At 30.8% G+C, this 17,347-nt stretch overlaps 1 protein-coding gene across 2 annotated transcripts in view; it reads right to left on the reverse strand.

The window, feature by feature from the left end:
• The window catches only part of LOC139487609 (caspase recruitment domain-containing protein 14-like), a 55,705-nt gene that overhangs the window by 15,279 nt on the left and 23,079 nt on the right, over positions 1 to 17,347 (reverse strand). Inside the window, exons 9-16 of one of the 2 annotated variants that reach the window (XM_071272508.1) lie at positions 16,497 to 16,643; positions 15,812 to 15,868; positions 13,387 to 13,423; positions 12,953 to 13,006; positions 10,803 to 10,938; positions 6,185 to 6,344; positions 4,732 to 4,882; positions 2,418 to 2,487 (exon numbers count right to left, since the gene is read on the reverse strand). In XM_071272508.1, coding sequence (XP_071128609.1) covers positions 2,418 to 2,487; positions 4,732 to 4,882; positions 6,185 to 6,344; positions 10,803 to 10,938; positions 12,953 to 13,006; positions 13,387 to 13,423; positions 15,812 to 15,868; positions 16,497 to 16,643 — 812 coding nt within the window. The remainder of the gene's footprint in view (positions 1 to 2,417; positions 2,488 to 4,731; positions 4,883 to 6,184; positions 6,345 to 10,802; positions 10,939 to 12,952; positions 13,007 to 13,386; positions 13,424 to 15,811; positions 15,869 to 16,496; positions 16,644 to 17,347) is intronic. The other variant, XM_071272509.1, reaches the window with a different exon arrangement.

The following is a 17,347-nucleotide window of genomic DNA, read 5'->3' on the forward strand; positions in this document are numbered from 1 at the left end:
GCAGCAACCCAACAACCGATTGACCGATTCATCTGAAAATTTCAGGGCAGATAGATCTTGACCTGATAAACATTTTTATCCCATGTCAGATTTCCTCAAAATGCTTTGGTTTTTGAGTTATAAGCCAAAAACTGCATTTTACCCCTTTGTTCTATTTTTAGCCGTAACGGCCATCTTGGTTGGTTGACCAGGTCACGCCACACATTTTTTAAACTAGATACCCCAAAGATGATTGTGGCCAAGTTTGGATTAATTTGGCCCAGTAGTTTCAGAGGAGAAGATTTTTGTAAAAGATTACTTTAATTAACGAAAAATGGTTAAAAATTGACTATAAAGGGCAATAACTCCTAAACGGGTCAACTGACCATTTTGGTCATGTTGACTTATTTGTAGATCTTACTTTGCTGAACATTATCGCTGTTTACAGTTTATCTCTATCTATAATAATATTCAAGATAATAACCAAAAACAGCAAAATTTCCTCAAAATTACCAATTCAGGGGCAGCAACCCAACAACCGATTGACCGATTCATCTGAAAATTTCAGGGCAGATAGATCTTGACCTGATAAACATATTTACCCCATGTCAGATTTGCTCTAAATGCTTTGGTTTTTGAGTTATAAGCCAAAAACTGCATTTTACCCCTATGTTCTATTTTTAGCCGTGGCGGCCATCTTGGTTGGTTGACCGGGTCACGCCACACATTTTTTAAACTAGATACCCCAATGATGATTGTGGCCAAGTTTGGTTTGATTTGGCCCAGTAGTTTCAGAGGAGAAGATTTTTGTAAAAGTTAACGACGACGGACGACGACGACGGACGACGGACGACGACGACGGACGCCGGACGCAAAGTGATGGGAATAGCTCACTTGGCCCTTCGGGCCAGGTGAGCTAAAAAACTTCAGTAATTCAATTTTTTATCATGTGAAGGGATCTGTAGAATTTTACAATTTTGTGGTTTAAATTCTTTCTCAGGTTCTGTATTAAGTGATAGTAAGAATTTGTATAGTCACTATACAAATCCTTGGTGATAGGACCGCTATATTTGGTGCACAGAATGATTGTAAGGTCTACATGTCTGTCTTGCATGGTTCATCTGACCCTGAACTTATTTTCATAGAACATTGACAATTGTAATTTTATGTGATACTTGTATTAAAACCTTCATATGACAAACTTACAACATAAATTAAATTATAAGTAAAGCAAGGGAGACATTTTAGCTTGTGCACTCATATCAATATATAGGATCATTGAAAGGTAAAAGTTCACATAATTCTAGCATTTTCAAAGTGAATATATCATATAAGACCATAGGACATTGCAACAAAGTGATAAGAATATATGACCATTCGTAGACTTAAAGGGCATACATTCTATAATAGACAACTTTCGAGTTCGATGCATTTCCGTTACAAACTTTGGTTTTACTGAAGATCAATTGTGCGTTAAGGGGCATTGTCACATCTGTTTCCATGTTGAGTGAGTGGTTGGAAAACTATGATGCTATATTGCAGGAATTATTCCGCAAATTGAATTTTCATAATTTACAATCAGCAACACTGTCATTAGGGAATTGTGATTAAGTACCTACAGAACAAACAATATTTCTACTTTATCCTTCACAATGACGATCAATAAGACGCTTGATGAACGTTAAAAATGCCGGGATATAGGCGATCCCCTCTATCTGGTAAAAGACGTCAGAAAGGTGTGCATAATTGACGAGTTTTTTTCAGTGAAGGACAAACTCAAAAGTTGTCTATTGCATACTTGCTCTGAAATCTATAAATCGGTCAAAAGTAGACAGACTTTAATAATTTGTACAAGTATTGATAGGTAACTTTCCATTAAACAGGTACACTTCCTATTTGTAGGAATAAAAGGGGCAGGGGTACTAAAGTTTTAAAGTCTAGAAATAAGGAGCATCGTCTGCATTAAATTTGATAATATAAATATATTTTGCAAACATTCTGTAAAATTACAAGACATTTGGTTGGAAACTGGAAATTAGAAGATTTGATGGAACATTTGAAGGCCTTTTGTGTTACAGCTTAAAAAATCATGGAATAGACAACACAATGAAGGTAAACACTTTTCCCCATCTCTCTGATATTCACTATTCTATAATAAATATTTGTCAAAATTGAGAATGGAAATGGGGAATGTGTCAAAAAGACAACAACCCAACCAAAGAGCGGAAAACAGCCAAAGGCCACCATTGGTTCTTGTTGTCTGTTAACTCTTCCTCTGTTTCAAATCAAAAACTAATATTCAATAACATTTATAGATCATAACTGTTCATGTTACTTAAGTAGTTAGACAAATTTATACATGTTATTTTCTTAATTATAAATTAATATTAAATATTGTTTAACTTTGACATAATGTCATCTTTCTTTAATATTTTTACCTGACATAGAAATAGTCTCCTCTTTTTGAATTCTTTGCATCTGCCATCCAAAGCTTTGCACAATCAAATTCTGGAAAATTTACAAAAAAAAAATTCATTGAAATCTATCAGGACAATTTTAAAGAAGATCTAATCATGAGCTATACACCTCCTAAGTTAAAAGTCAATTAAACTTTCATATAAAAGTTAATGATCTTCCATCTTTTCTTGCTTCCAATAGCAGGGATAGAAATACAGTCGAGTCAACTAGATTTAAAAGAAAATTTTCATTCAAGCTACTAGTTTAAAGAAAATCAAGAACCTCTTTTTAACATGTCTAGATTTTCAAGTTATATGTTTAGAAGAGGGGCGAAAGTTACCAGAGGGACAGTCAAACTCAAAGATTGAAAATAAACTGACAATGCCATGACTAAAAAATAAAGACAAACTGACAAATAAAAGTACACAAGACACAACATATAAAACTAAAGACTAAGCAACACGAACCCCACCACTAAACAGGGGGTGATCTCATGTGCTCCGGAAGGGTAAGCAGATCTTCATCCAGATATGGCACATGTCGTGTTGCTCATCTTATTATAAACCCAGTTAATAGTTTAGATATACAAATGAGAACACTATTTTAACATGTAAAGATGTACAAATGAGAACACTATTTTAACATGTAAAGATGTACAAATGAGAACACTTTTTTAACATGCAAAGATGTACAAATGAGAACACCATTTTAACATGCAAAGATGTACAAATGAGAACACCATTTTAACATGCAAAGATGTACAAATGAGAACACCATTTTAACATGCAAAGATGTACAAATGAGAACACTTTTTTAACATGCAAAGATGTACAAATGAGAACACTTTTTTAACATGCAAAGATGTACAAATGAGAACACTTTTTTAACATGCAAAGATGTACAAATGAGAACACTATTTTAACATGCAAAGATGTACAAATGAGAACACTTTTTTAACATGCAAAGATGTACAAATGAGAACACTATTTTAACATGCAAAGATGTACAAATGAGAACACTATTTTAACAGCAAAGATGTACAAATGAGAACACCATTTTAACATGCAAAGATGTACAAATGAGAACACTTTTTTAACATGTAAAGATGTACAAATGAGAACACTATTTTAACATGTAAAGATGTACAAATGAGAACACTTTTTTAACATGCAAAGATGTACAAATGAGAACACTTTTTTAACATGCAAAGATGTACAAATGAGAACACTTTTTTAACATGTAAAGATGTACAAATGAGAACACTATTTTAACATGCAAAGATGTACAAATGAGAACACTTTTTTAACATGCAAAGATGTACAAATGAGAACACTTTTTTAACATGCAAAGATGTACAAATGAGAACACTTTTTTAACATGCAAAGATGTACAAATGAGAACACTTTTTTAACATGCAAAGATGTACAAATGAGAACACTTTTTTAACATGCAAAGATGTACAAATGAGAACACTATTTTAACATGTAAAGATGTACAAATGAGAACACTTTTTTAACATGCAAAGATGTACAAATGAGAACACCATTTTAACATGCAAAGATGTACAAATGAGAACACCTTTTTAACATGCAAAGATGTACAAATGAGAACACTTTTTTAACATGCAAAGATGTACAAATGAGAACACTTTTTTAACATGCAAAGATGTAGAAATGAGAACACTTTTTTAACATGTAAAAATGTACAAATGAGAACACTTTTTTAACATGTAAATATGTACAAACGAGAACACCATTTTAACATGTAAATATGTACAAACGAGAACACCATTTTAATATGTAAATATGTACAAAAAATAAATGAGACACCTTTTTAACATGTAAAAACCAGAACATCTTTTTAACATGTACAATAGAGAACATCTTTTTAACATGTACAAACGAGAACATCTTTTTAACATGTTCAAACAAGAACACCTTTTTAACATGTAAAGATGTACAAACGAGAACACCTTTTTAACATGTACAAACGAGAACATCTTTTTAACATGTATAATCAAGAACATCTTTTTAACATGTACAATAGAGAACATCTTTTTAACATGTACAAACGAGAACATCTAATAAAAATGTTCAAACAAGAACACCTTTTTAACATGTAAAGATGTACAAACGAGAACACCTTTTTAACATGTACAAACGAGAACATTTTTTTAACATGTACAATCGAGAACATCTTTTTAACATGTAAAAAAGAGAACATCTTTTTAACATGTAAAAAAGAGAACATCTTTTCACATGTTCAAACAAGAACACCTTTTTAACATGTACAAACCTGCAGTGTTGTTGATTTTTCTTCTTCTAAATGTCACCTCCATTTCATCTGAATGGTGTTTGAAGGAAAGTTTCTCTTTTGCTTGACTTTGGGTAAAACCATCAAAAGAGGTGCGATCTTGTTGCTCATAACCTTCTGTAATTTTACACATCTGAAAATATTGTTTAAAATTCTTAGATGAAATCAAGTATCAATGTACACAATATAAAACATTCGGAAATTATATTCATTTGTATTAAGGGTATACGATGTTACAAGTTGATGAAAATTTGCATATAGGCTATTTTTTACCTGATTAAATCAAATATGTAATAAAAAAAATACCTTCATGTGCTACTTTTTGAGTAAAATGAGGTAGAAATTTTGTAAATTTGCTCAAAATTCAGATTTGTGTCCGTATTTTCTTTTTCGAAAGAAAGACATAACTTTTTTGTTTTAAAAAATAAACTCAAATTGTTTTTTGTTAAATAATCGGTAATTTCTGTATTTTATAACGAAGTATCATTAAAAATTATGCATTTTTTATTCAGAAATAACTCATATTTATCGAATGTTCATGAATCGAGGAAAAAACGTTATTTTTTGCTGCATGTTTATCAAAATTTAAAAAAAAAGCTATTTACAGTTTTATAAAATTTGGGTCACATAATCTCCTTGCAAAATGAAACAAATTGCCGTTTTAAAAAATAGGGGTCCATGCACTGGTTTTTAAATTAAATCAGTTTGAATGATAAAAATCAGTTGAAAAATGCATCTTTTCCCGATATGTCATAGTTTGACGTCGCGAAAATAACATTTTACATTAGCAACATCATTACCTCCCCTGTAACTGTATCGTATGCCCTTAATTTATAAACAAAGTTGGTCAATTTAGTCTCAAAATGAAAATTCAGTGAATAATAGCTTCATTAACTTTATTCATAGATGAAATCATATCATTGCATCCATTTACAAAGGGTGTATCAAATATGATACCACTAAATCCTGCTCAGTAAGGAACCAGACAATACTGTGGATTCATTATTTTCAGGGGTACCAATTTTCGTGGTTTGATTAAAACTTACATATTCGTGGATATTTAATTTCGTGGTTTTGGCAGTCTGCATACATTCCTTCAGAAAAATGGCAATTCGTTAAATATTTAAATTCTCGTTCCCCTGTATCCACAAAATCCACGAAAATTGGTATCCAAGGAATATTAATGAATCCACAGTACCAATTCTAAATCTTTGTTTTTTTAAACTTGGGATTGAAACCATGACCTTCAATTCCTGAGGTTATGATACTCCCACTTTATGGTTTGCAAATAAATTGCATTCACCTTGTCCATAAAAATATTTAAGCCCCTCTTTTTTTCTCAGGTTCGACTGAGCATATTTAGTCAGCAGCTTGAAAGTGGTAAATCAAATGATGTAACTAATGATTTATGATAAACAAGAACTAGCTTACTTACAGATTCAATTTTATCTCCAGGTTTCAGAACTTTTTCCTTATTTTTAGTCTTTTCTACAAATATTCCAGTAAAGTTTCCCCCACATATTGAAATTTTATCTAACAGTGGCATTTTCATTTTCACCGTCCATTTCTCTCTTGTATCTTCGTAACTACCAGATCTGTGTAAATGAAAAGCATGAACTTAACTTGACAAATACAAACAAATTGCTATAATAAAAAGTTTGATGTTGAATCTAAAGAAAATCATAGAAGCTAGCTATACATATGTTTTTTCTCTTAAAAATCAAAGTTTTCAAAGTGAATTTTCACCTGAAAAACCATTAACATTGCTGGGCATAACTCCTGGATGTCTGCAGCCATAAGGGTAGTCCAAATAATTATGACGTTTTGAAAGATTAATTTTTTTCTGTGACGCCTTCCTACTACAAAATTAAAATAGCCTATCAAGACGTTATAACTATTTGGACTACCACAAGGGTAAAAATAAATGATGAACTAGATATTTACAATTACAGTAAAAAATAACTGTGAAAATGAAAACTGCAACAAATTTTTGATTGTGACTTTTCCTGTATTCCCAATCCATACAGAAGAGTGACAGAGATAAAACTATAAGCCAAGTTACATATTATAGTATTGCTTAATATTGATGGAGTTTACAGATTTTCAAATCATGGCATATCTTTCTGCTAAGGCAAATTTAAAGTTGGCTACAGATGACACAAAAATCTCTAAATTTCTGTTACTGTTGATTCAGCACAGAAAAATAGTTTCTGAAGCAATATTGATGATCTTTTCCATATGAAAAACTCTTCATACATTTCTGGTTTCAAAGAAAGAAAACATCTACTTGTGCAGGACAGCATTTAACATACATTTGTTACTTGCACATGAAACTCTTATTTTAATAGATTTGTGAAATATTGCTATGATCTTTAATATGACCATTATTAAGACCTGTAATTCTCTAAGATTTACACAATGTATTCAATACACTTTAAATAATAAGTCAACTATTTAATATACAAAAATAACTAAAATCACTGCTATTATTATTAAGAAATATTTTAAAGTTGCACATAGATAGCTAGATGGCTGTAAGGTATGGTATATAATGCATTTAAGCAATAAATATGATGTACCAATTGCAATAAAATACAAGCACAAACTGTAAGAGCGAATATTATACAAAATATGTAGAAATATACATCATGCTTGATCAATTAACAAGATTTGAAATTGTAAGCATTAAAAGAATTCTTGTAAAGTTCTAATGTTTATCCAATGTAGATCAAACCTTAAATAATACTATATCGAACTCCATCAGGAGACTTGAGACCCATGATTAGGTAATAATGTCAATTGGTAAACTAAAAGTAAATGTTAGTTAAAGTTTTTTGTTTTTACAAATACTAAAGATACCCATGTAATCTAAACAAGGAATTATTTGAATCTGGAATAATTTTGAATTCTGGAAAATTGATGAGAAATTTATGATGAAAACTAACCCAACTAAATAGGGTTAGTCTGGGGCTAAGGGGGGTTAGTTAGTTCATACTGAAATGATAATGGTAGTAAAATTAAACTTAGCCATGTGCACATGGCTAACCCTATTTAGTTGGGTTAGTTTTTATCATACATTTCTAATCAATTTTCCAGAATTCAAAATTATTCCAGATTCAAATAATTCCTTGTTTCTAGCAGAAAATGCAATTACTAGATCCCTAAAATCAAACAAGCAAATCATACCTAAGAATATTATGTATACTGTTTACACAGTTGAATCCATTGATAAGGAAAATATCAAACAAATGTTCTAACAAGTGTCATCAATTATTATGTTTTGCTGTTGTCTACAGAATAGTTTGGAATGGGATTCTATTGATATTTTTAAACTTAAAACATATAATGGCTCCTGTGAAAGTTCTAATAAAATAATAAAATTTAACTTTCAAATAAATATTTATATAATCAGGGGCAGATCTATAGGGTTGGTAGTATGATCCTAGAGGGGAACCAAAAAAATGTGTCTTTTTAAAAAGAAGCCCACCAATGGGTTCATTATAATCAATTTACCTCCCAGTTTAAACCAATGAGAACTGCATTTCTGTAAATCTATACAAATACGTTGATCTGTGTTTACTATAACGAAATATAATAACAAAAAAATCTTTTTGATAATAAAAACTTTTAAAAAGATTCCAGAACAAAAAAAAACAAAAAAAATAGTTTTAGACCTATTGAATATTTCATATTAGATTTTTGGAAAATGACTTCAATTTAATTAATTAAATATTTTAAAGTGATATAAATATACATTGTTAAATATAATAAAACTGAGAATGGAAATGGGGAATGTGTCAAAGAGACAACAACCCGACCATGGAGAAGACAACAGCCTAAGGTCACCAATGGGTCTTCAATGCAGCGAGAAACTCTCGCACCCGGAGGCATCCTTCAGCTGGCCCCTAAACAAATATGTATACTAGTTTAGTGATAATGGACGTCATACTAAACTCCCAATTATACACAAGAATACACTTCTTGCAATCAAAGTGTGATAGTAATGTTAAATATCATGCATTGGTATGTTTTATTAGTTATTATATGGATTAAGATGGAAAAAAAAAAGATGTTCAGAAAGGTGGACATTTTTTGGACAAGAAATAGACTGGGAAAATAGAAGTTATTATTAAATAATCTTTAAAATTGTTACATAGATTGAAGAAACTAAAAGGTAGTTTAGATACATGACTGATTGAGTTAATCATCTGTTCAAAGAGTACAATGTTGGATTATGTTGTACTTATTACACAAAACGTATTAGCAATAAAACTGATTAAAATAAAGCATTTTCTTTTACTCATTTACTGACTCAATGTTGTTGTCATTGCAAATTATGTATTTGCAGATAAAACAACTGTCAATTAATCCTCTACTTCAGAATCTGGACTGTTCAAAAAAGGTTTGATGATAAAAGAATTTAAAAGACACTAAATCAAAAAGAACGTCTTAGAAATTTCACCAAAACAATGGACACACAATTTTCAACCAATTAAAACCAAATGTTATATGATTATCATTGCACACATATTAGCTATATCATTTTCATTATCAATGGATTTTACTGTGTGGTTATATAACATGTACTTACAATATATATTTCCTAAATAAAGAATATACAGTAATAAAATAGCAATTTCCCTTGGAATTCTGAGATGCTGCCAGGCAACAAGCACTGCTTGGTAGATGTTTGTTAGCTAGACATAGCATATAAGTAATACCAAGCAAACTTAAACCATGGAAGGGATGGTTAAATATATGATGCTGAAAAATTTATTTAAAAAAAATCTTGTTCCAAGATGTTGATAATTTGTCAATTATTCAAAGATCATATAATTATATCTTTCAATATAAAGGTGGTAAAATTTGGAAACATTAAAAAGATCAATTGCAAGTTTTAAGATTAAGCTACAATGTTTGACCCATGGTCAGTTTGAAGTTCCTTTCCAATTAAACTAAGATGTTTGACCTAAGGTCAATGATCAGTACTTATCATATCACTGAACAATTAAAACTCACTGTGACGAAATAACTTAAGCTTTGTGAAATTGGAAATGTACAGGAAAATGTATATGTATAAATGAGAATATTATTAACAGTTACACAGAACATTCCAAACTTTTCAGCAACACAACAGCATGCTGTTAATGTAGAGTAGGCATTTGTTTAAACTTCACATAGCATTCGCAAAACAAATAAAGGAGATCTCAGGAAAAATAGTAGTTAGAGCTGGTAAAACATACTATTCCTGCGTAATAAATGTTTTTTTTATTACTTATATATACATGTAATTAATATTGATGTTGCTTATAATTTCAAATTATATTCAATGTTAGGAGCATGTATCACTCATTCATAATGCAGTATACTCCTTTAACATAAAACAATTTAACCTATACACCTTTAACCTGTAAATACTTGGTCAAAATAAAATTCGAATTATTAATAGGTTTCATTGATTGCTGTGTGTTAATTGGTTGGTGTAAACAGTCACTTTAAGCACTATTTGCTATTTTTCGTTACAGTTAGTTTATGTTAGTGGAGGAAGCTGGAGAGCCCAGGCAGAACCATCTAAAAGAAAGAAAAACTTCAAAATTTACTAAAAATAGAAATATCAAAGGCTATATCTCATAAATGGGTTGTTTTGATATTTTTTTAATTTCTGCAAGAGAAAGACATTGACCTGCTGATCATTATTTATCACACTAGATTTGCTGTAACTGCTTTAGTATTTGAGATGATTATAAAATGCACTTTACCCCTATGTCCTATCATTAACAACATTGGCCATGTTTGTTAATGGATCAAGTTCCCAGAAATATTTGTTTAAATAAGGAATTTTCAAGTAAAGTGTGTTTCATTTGGTCCAACAGTGTCAGAGGAGAAGATTATTTAAAAGTCTACGACTACAGAAAGACGACGATCAGTGGAGGACAGACAATGAACAACAGACTACAAATGATGGAAAAATGGCCTTTCATGAGAGATGAGTTAAAACAGTAGACAAAATATGATAGAGAATGATAAAATTCTGACCATCACATTGAAATCACCTTATAAATGGACCAGACACAGGCCGACCAGCACATTGATCTATTGTCCATGGCAAAGTGTCCAGGGCAACCTCAAGCTGTAAACACTCTGTTAAATCTTCTGATGATTCACTGGATTTATTAGATGCACCTTCACCTGCAACAGAAAGAGTAAATTTTAGTCACTCTGAATTGAATCAACCGGCATTTCATTTGACTTTTCTAAAATGTTTTCCTCTTTTATTTTTTAATGATCTTTAATACAAATAGATTATTACCCAATAGTCCTGATATTGTGGAAGACTTCCTATATATCACGAGGGTTTAGTCCAAAGACTGATATGGTTAAGGTGGATGGTGTAAGGCCTGATATATATAGATTCCGCAACTGCAACAAGTGTATTACGATATTTCTCCACTCGAGACAGTTAAATTTTAATATTTAAAGCGTGAGGCTTGCCGAGCTTTTTAAATAATTAAAATTTAACTGTTGAGCGTGGAGAAATATCGTAATACACAAGTTACAGTGGTGGAATCTGTTTCTCTAATGATTTTTATCCTTCCTTTTCAAATATTTGAGGAAAGTTGTGTACTTTTGATGTGACGTCATCAGGCATGGTCACCTTTTTTCATGACGTCACAATAAGAAAATTCAGAAGAAAACAAGAAAATTTAACGTCACAATTAAATTTCAACCAATCATTTGCCGAGAACAGAATTTTCACTAGTGAGGAGAAATATTTTTCTCACACCGGTCAGGAAATGTGAAAAAAGCACAAAAATTAGAGAAACAATGATCTATCATAATAACATATGGGTAAGATGAATGGTACCAGGGCTGATATGTACAATGATCTATCATTATAACATATGGGTAAGATGAATGGCACCAGGGCTGATATGTACAATGATCTATCATTATAACATATGGGTAAGATGAATGGTACCAGGGCTGATATGTACAATGATCTATCATTATAACATATGGGTAAGATGAATGGTACCAGGGCTGATATGTACAATGATCTATCATTATAACATATGGGTAAGATGAATGGTACCAGGGCTGATATAAACAATTATCTATCATTATAACATATGGGTAAGATGAATGGCACCAGGGCTGATATGTACAATGATCTATCATTATAACATATGGGTAAGATGAATGGCACCAGGGCTGATATGTACAGTGATCTATCATTATAACATATGGGTAAGATGAATGGTACCAGGGCTGATATGTACAATGATCTATCATTATAACATATGGGTAAGATGAATGGCACCAGGGCTGATATGTACAATGATCTATCATTATAACATATGGGTAAGATGAATGGTACCAGGGCTGATATGTACAATGATCTATCATAATAACATATGGGTAAGATGTATGGTACCAGGGCTGATATGTACAATGATCTATCATTATAACATATGGGTAAGATGAATGGCACCAGGGCTGATATGTACAATGATCTATCATTATAACATATGGGTAAGATGAATGGTACCAGGGCTGATATGTACAATGATCTATCATAATAACATATGGGTAAGGTGAATGGTACCAGGGCTGATATGTACAATGATCTATCATTATAACATATGGGTAAGATGAATGGTACCAGGGCTGATATGTACAATGATCTATCATTATAACATATGGGTAAGATGAATGGTACCAGGGCTGATATGTACAATGATCTAGCATTATAACATATGGGTAAGATGTATGGTACCAGGGCTGATATGTACAATGATCTAGCATTATAACATATGGGTAAGATGTATGGTACCAGGGCTGATATGTACAATGATCTATCATTATAACATATGGGTAAGATGAATGGCACCAGATGAATTGTTGTGTAATAATCTTTTATCTTTTTAAAAACATTACTCATCATTATAAATAAATACGAGATAGCTCACAAAAAACATGTGCAGGTAACCAAAAGACTTCTAGGTTATGAATAAAAGCAGGCTTGGGTTTTAGTTCAATTAGACAAAAATTTGGCTAACTGAAATCCTTGCCATCTAACAATATCTGCCTTCTAATTCCAATACACCATATGGTGAAACATTTGCTTTATCTGTGTATAAATAATGCACAACTTTTACTTATACTCAGACATCTTGTAATAAAATAAATAACATAATCATACTTATTAATCTGAAAGGAACTGGTGGACAGCATTTAAATCCTTCAGGTTGTTCTTCTGAAATGAAAATAACCGTAGCAATTCAAAAAAAAATTTGAATTTGTTTTCAGATACTCGTCCTTTCTTCAAGTTGTTGTGATATTGAAGATTTGAAAGCTTGTTGTTTGCTGTATTCTGCAAGACTTATGGCAATGTTCATTTTAAGGTGCCTTATTTGGTTTATTTATGCTGACACAATATTTGACAATCTTTTGTATCACTTTTTTCCTACATACTTTTTCCTAAGAAAAATTTACAAAGCAAGTATCCTCACATCACAATTTTATTCACACTTTTTTCCCTGATTGACCCCACGTTATGATGATTTGGTGGTTTACACCTAAAATGATAATACTTAGTGAATTCAGTCCTAGATAAAGTATCTTATTTCTACTTACCACCTAATTGTGGACCTACTGGTGGAATTTGTACTTCCTGGAATAAATTTAAATGGGTCTTAAAATTAAGTTTATCAATATGGGTTGGAGGTATCCGATATTTAACTACAATATATAGATTTTATTAGCATTATGGACAAGAAAATAGCGTGGCACATGAAAAACAAATATGGAAGAGGTTATTTCAAGTGTGGGGCACTGCCATACCCTATTAGGTAATGGCTATCTATGGTATGTATACTGTGGATTCATTTTTATTCGTGGTATACCAATTTTCGTGGGTTTCGTGGGTCACAGCGAACCACGAATTTAAGAATTCAACGAAGAATAATCCCAAGAAATGTGTATGGAGTCGGATGTTTATTTCCGGTTATGTTATTCAGTTTTAGTATAGTGTTGAGTAGCGATAAACATTGTAACATAACAGGCGTTTTTATTGAAAGAAGATACAAGTATTTAAATTAAATCAATAATAAATATATTGAATTTCAGTGATACTTTACTTTTTAAAATTGATTAAAACTGTTCATAGAAAATAACTGCAAGTTGTTAATTACCGTGTCATATTATATAGTTTGGTTTAATAGTGATTAAAAATCAATAGGATTAAGTACGGGGATATTACACGTAGGTAATATTGTTTATGACAGGAACATTTATTTTCACACCTTTTTCTTATATTACTTGTTTATTATATCATGCTAGGGAGCTTTTAATCATTAAGTTTTGAATGCCTTATTGAATTCCGACAATAATTTATAAATTGCAAAACAAACAAATAATAAGTTGTCTATGTCCATTATTGTAATAGAAGTTTTCAATGACCATTTTAACCTAGAATGACCAAGCGAGGATTTTGACAATTCAAAACTTTTTCAAATAATTCTTTTTTTTTTTTTTTTATTATTGATTAAACCAAGGAGGTTATATTATCTCCTAAATCAAAAAGAAATCCATGAATTACGTATCTGAATATTTTTTGTTGTAATCAGCGATCCACGAATTTACGTATACCACGAAACGTCTTTTTTCTCTATCCACGAAAATTGATACCCACGAAAATAAATGAATCCACAGTAAATTAATCAACAACTTCGTTCCAGTGTCCCCAGCCAATGCACATTATTTATCTGTCAAAGGGCAATAACTCTAAATATTGTTGGTCCTTTAAATCTTTTTCATAAAAAGCTAACAACAAAATGAGGTGTTAGATAACCTACTATACATTTTTCATATAATATTTATTTCCAAGGAGCATAACTTTGTAGAACTAATTGATCAATGCTGATTATCAAACTTATCTGAGACCTTATTGATATAAACTTCATACAAATTCTACAAGAAATGTTTGGTAAAGAGTATACACAGCAATTTTTTATAAAAATAATATTTCAAAAGTAAAAATGGTTGATCACTTCACAAATTTTCCTTCTTGTTTAAGACATTACAAATTTCCAGCTGTTTACATTTAATGTGACAAAAAAATCATGAGGCTATCTAAATATCAAAACAATACTCACAAAATATCAAAATTTCACCAAGATTTCTAGGAGTAAAATCCGTTTTTATATTTGTAGTATTTGTTTTAAAAACAAAAAACATAATAGAACATCAAAAACTGACTTTAGGCAAAAATATTCAAAAAAAAAGTAAATAGTTAAAACTGCATACAAGCACATATGGTCTTCCTAAAGCTGCTAAAGACAAACAGCATTAAAAAACAACACATGCACATTTTGCTGTCTACATAGAAGCCAATACATCTAAATGTGTTTCAGGTGATGAATGGAATATGAGTAATTTTTATATTCACTGACCTGGTATAGTTACCAAAATTAAAGTCAAAAGCAGAGAGAAAACATATTATCGCTATTTTATAAAAAAATTCCTTTGATCTTAACTTACTGATAATTTCCTTTCTTAGCCCACTAGAGTTTGTGAAAAATTATCGCTAGAAACAAAGGGTGCACATGCTGTTGACAATGAAATTAACAACGTCATCATAGGTAAAATAGTGATCAACAGATTATCATTGGTCTTCTCAACTCAATTGCTTTTCTTACTTTCGACATACCGGCTCAAAAGAGAAAATCATCTATAATTATCATGTTTTATCATTTTAATGTGGGTGCATTTATAATCTAGGATCTTATTGATTTGTGAAACTAAACTATATAATGCTTGTCAGTGGACCAGTCAGTCCATTGTCATGAATATAGACAAGTAAAATTCTATATCAAATTTAGAGAGAAATTAGTAATAGTTAAAAAGAAGTACTTGTTAAACCACTGTCAGAGGTAAAGCAGGTGTCTGTTTCCACCATTTCTTTTTGATCATTCTAAATCTAATATAAACCTGTCACAGTGCTTTAACTGTTTAAAACAAACATACAGCAAAACTTTAATATTAAAACTGGACTGCTTACCTCCTTCCAAATATGTTGATGTGTACAGACACATGGACTTTGACCCAAATTACCTAACTTTTAATAAATATAGATTTTTCATTGCGTTTATAGTACCACTTGATTTAATGATTGATAAATTAATATTGAGTGTAAATAAACTCATCATAGATACCAGGACTAAATTGTTTTATATACGCCAGATGTATGTTTTAACATTTGATGTCTTATCTAAAAACATGACTTCAATTGTAGCATTCAAGAATTATAATTGAAGAACAAGAAAGTAATGACAGTAATTAAGGTTATTGTGAAGGAGTTTGAAACACATATTATATAAAAGGGAAAAAAATAATCGCCTCATCTTAAATTATAATATAAAACAATTAGAGGCTCTTTTCAGGGGCGATAAACTTTAAACAACATATTTTTTTCACCCATTTTTGTGTTTTGAGCAAAAACAAGATTAACAAAAAAGAGATTTCTGTCATGAATTCTATTCTAGTCCCCAATGTTGCAGAAACTCTAGTTCCATGTTGCAAGCACTCAACCTTCCCACTAACCTGTTGCAGTGCTATAACAGCACAACATTATAAATCTATTATTAGTAAAAAAAATAATAATGAAAAGTAGATGATAAGTTAACATGAAATTAATTGCTTTAATGTCCTTGGTGAAAAATTTCGATATTAGGCAAATTACTCACGAGAGATTTTCTCTTTTTAAGCTCTGAAATTTCTTTTCTATATGCTTCTACAGACTGCTGCCATTGGTGTTTTTCACTAAACAACTTAGAAATCTTTAGATCTAACTCTCGATTTTTCTGCTGTTCACGATTTCTTTCACCTTCCAACTACAAAAATAAAGATGAAATTCTTTTGTGATAAGAATGCATAAGTTTCTGTGCTAAGCATACTCTACTTATTTTTCAAAGTGTCAGAAAGCAGGAATTAGGTTTTTGATAGATCTAAAAGCATCCTCAAGTTACAACTCATTGCTGTTGAGCTGCTAACCAAATATAAGTTGTTCTCTTTATTAGTATTGGAGAAATGTTTGATGAAAATGTTTAAGCTTATTATTGATGCAACAAACTAATCAAAGCACTGTAAGCGCTGTAGGCAGTTAACCAAAAACCAAGCCAAACATAATTATAAAAACTGTTGCAATGTTGCTTCAATTTTTTTTTTAAAGATTTTTAAAAAGAACAAACATTAAACATTTATATATTGTACATTTATGTTCATTTAATGAATTAATCATTAAGGCAAATAATTCATATTTTGTCAAAGTTTTTAAAAGCAACGCATATATCAAGTATATTTTTTTCATGGTCATGAGTCTGCAGTGATACAAGTTTGCAATGATTGCAGTTCTTCTAGTTGATAGTTAACGTTGGTATTAGTTGACTGTTAGTAGTTCAATTTGACTTTAGTACGAGCTTGTAAAAGTATGAATGGACTTGCTTCCCTGGAAAGAAAACTGAGTTTGTGTTCAACAGTACAAAAGTTATGAGACACAAATCAGACAAATGTAAATGTCCCCCACCTTCACCCAAAG

This window comes from Mytilus edulis, chromosome 9, assembly GCF_963676685.1.
Source record: "Mytilus edulis chromosome 9, xbMytEdul2.2, whole genome shotgun sequence".
NCBI classification, from domain to species: Eukaryota; Metazoa; Mollusca; class Bivalvia; order Mytilida; family Mytilidae; genus Mytilus; species Mytilus edulis.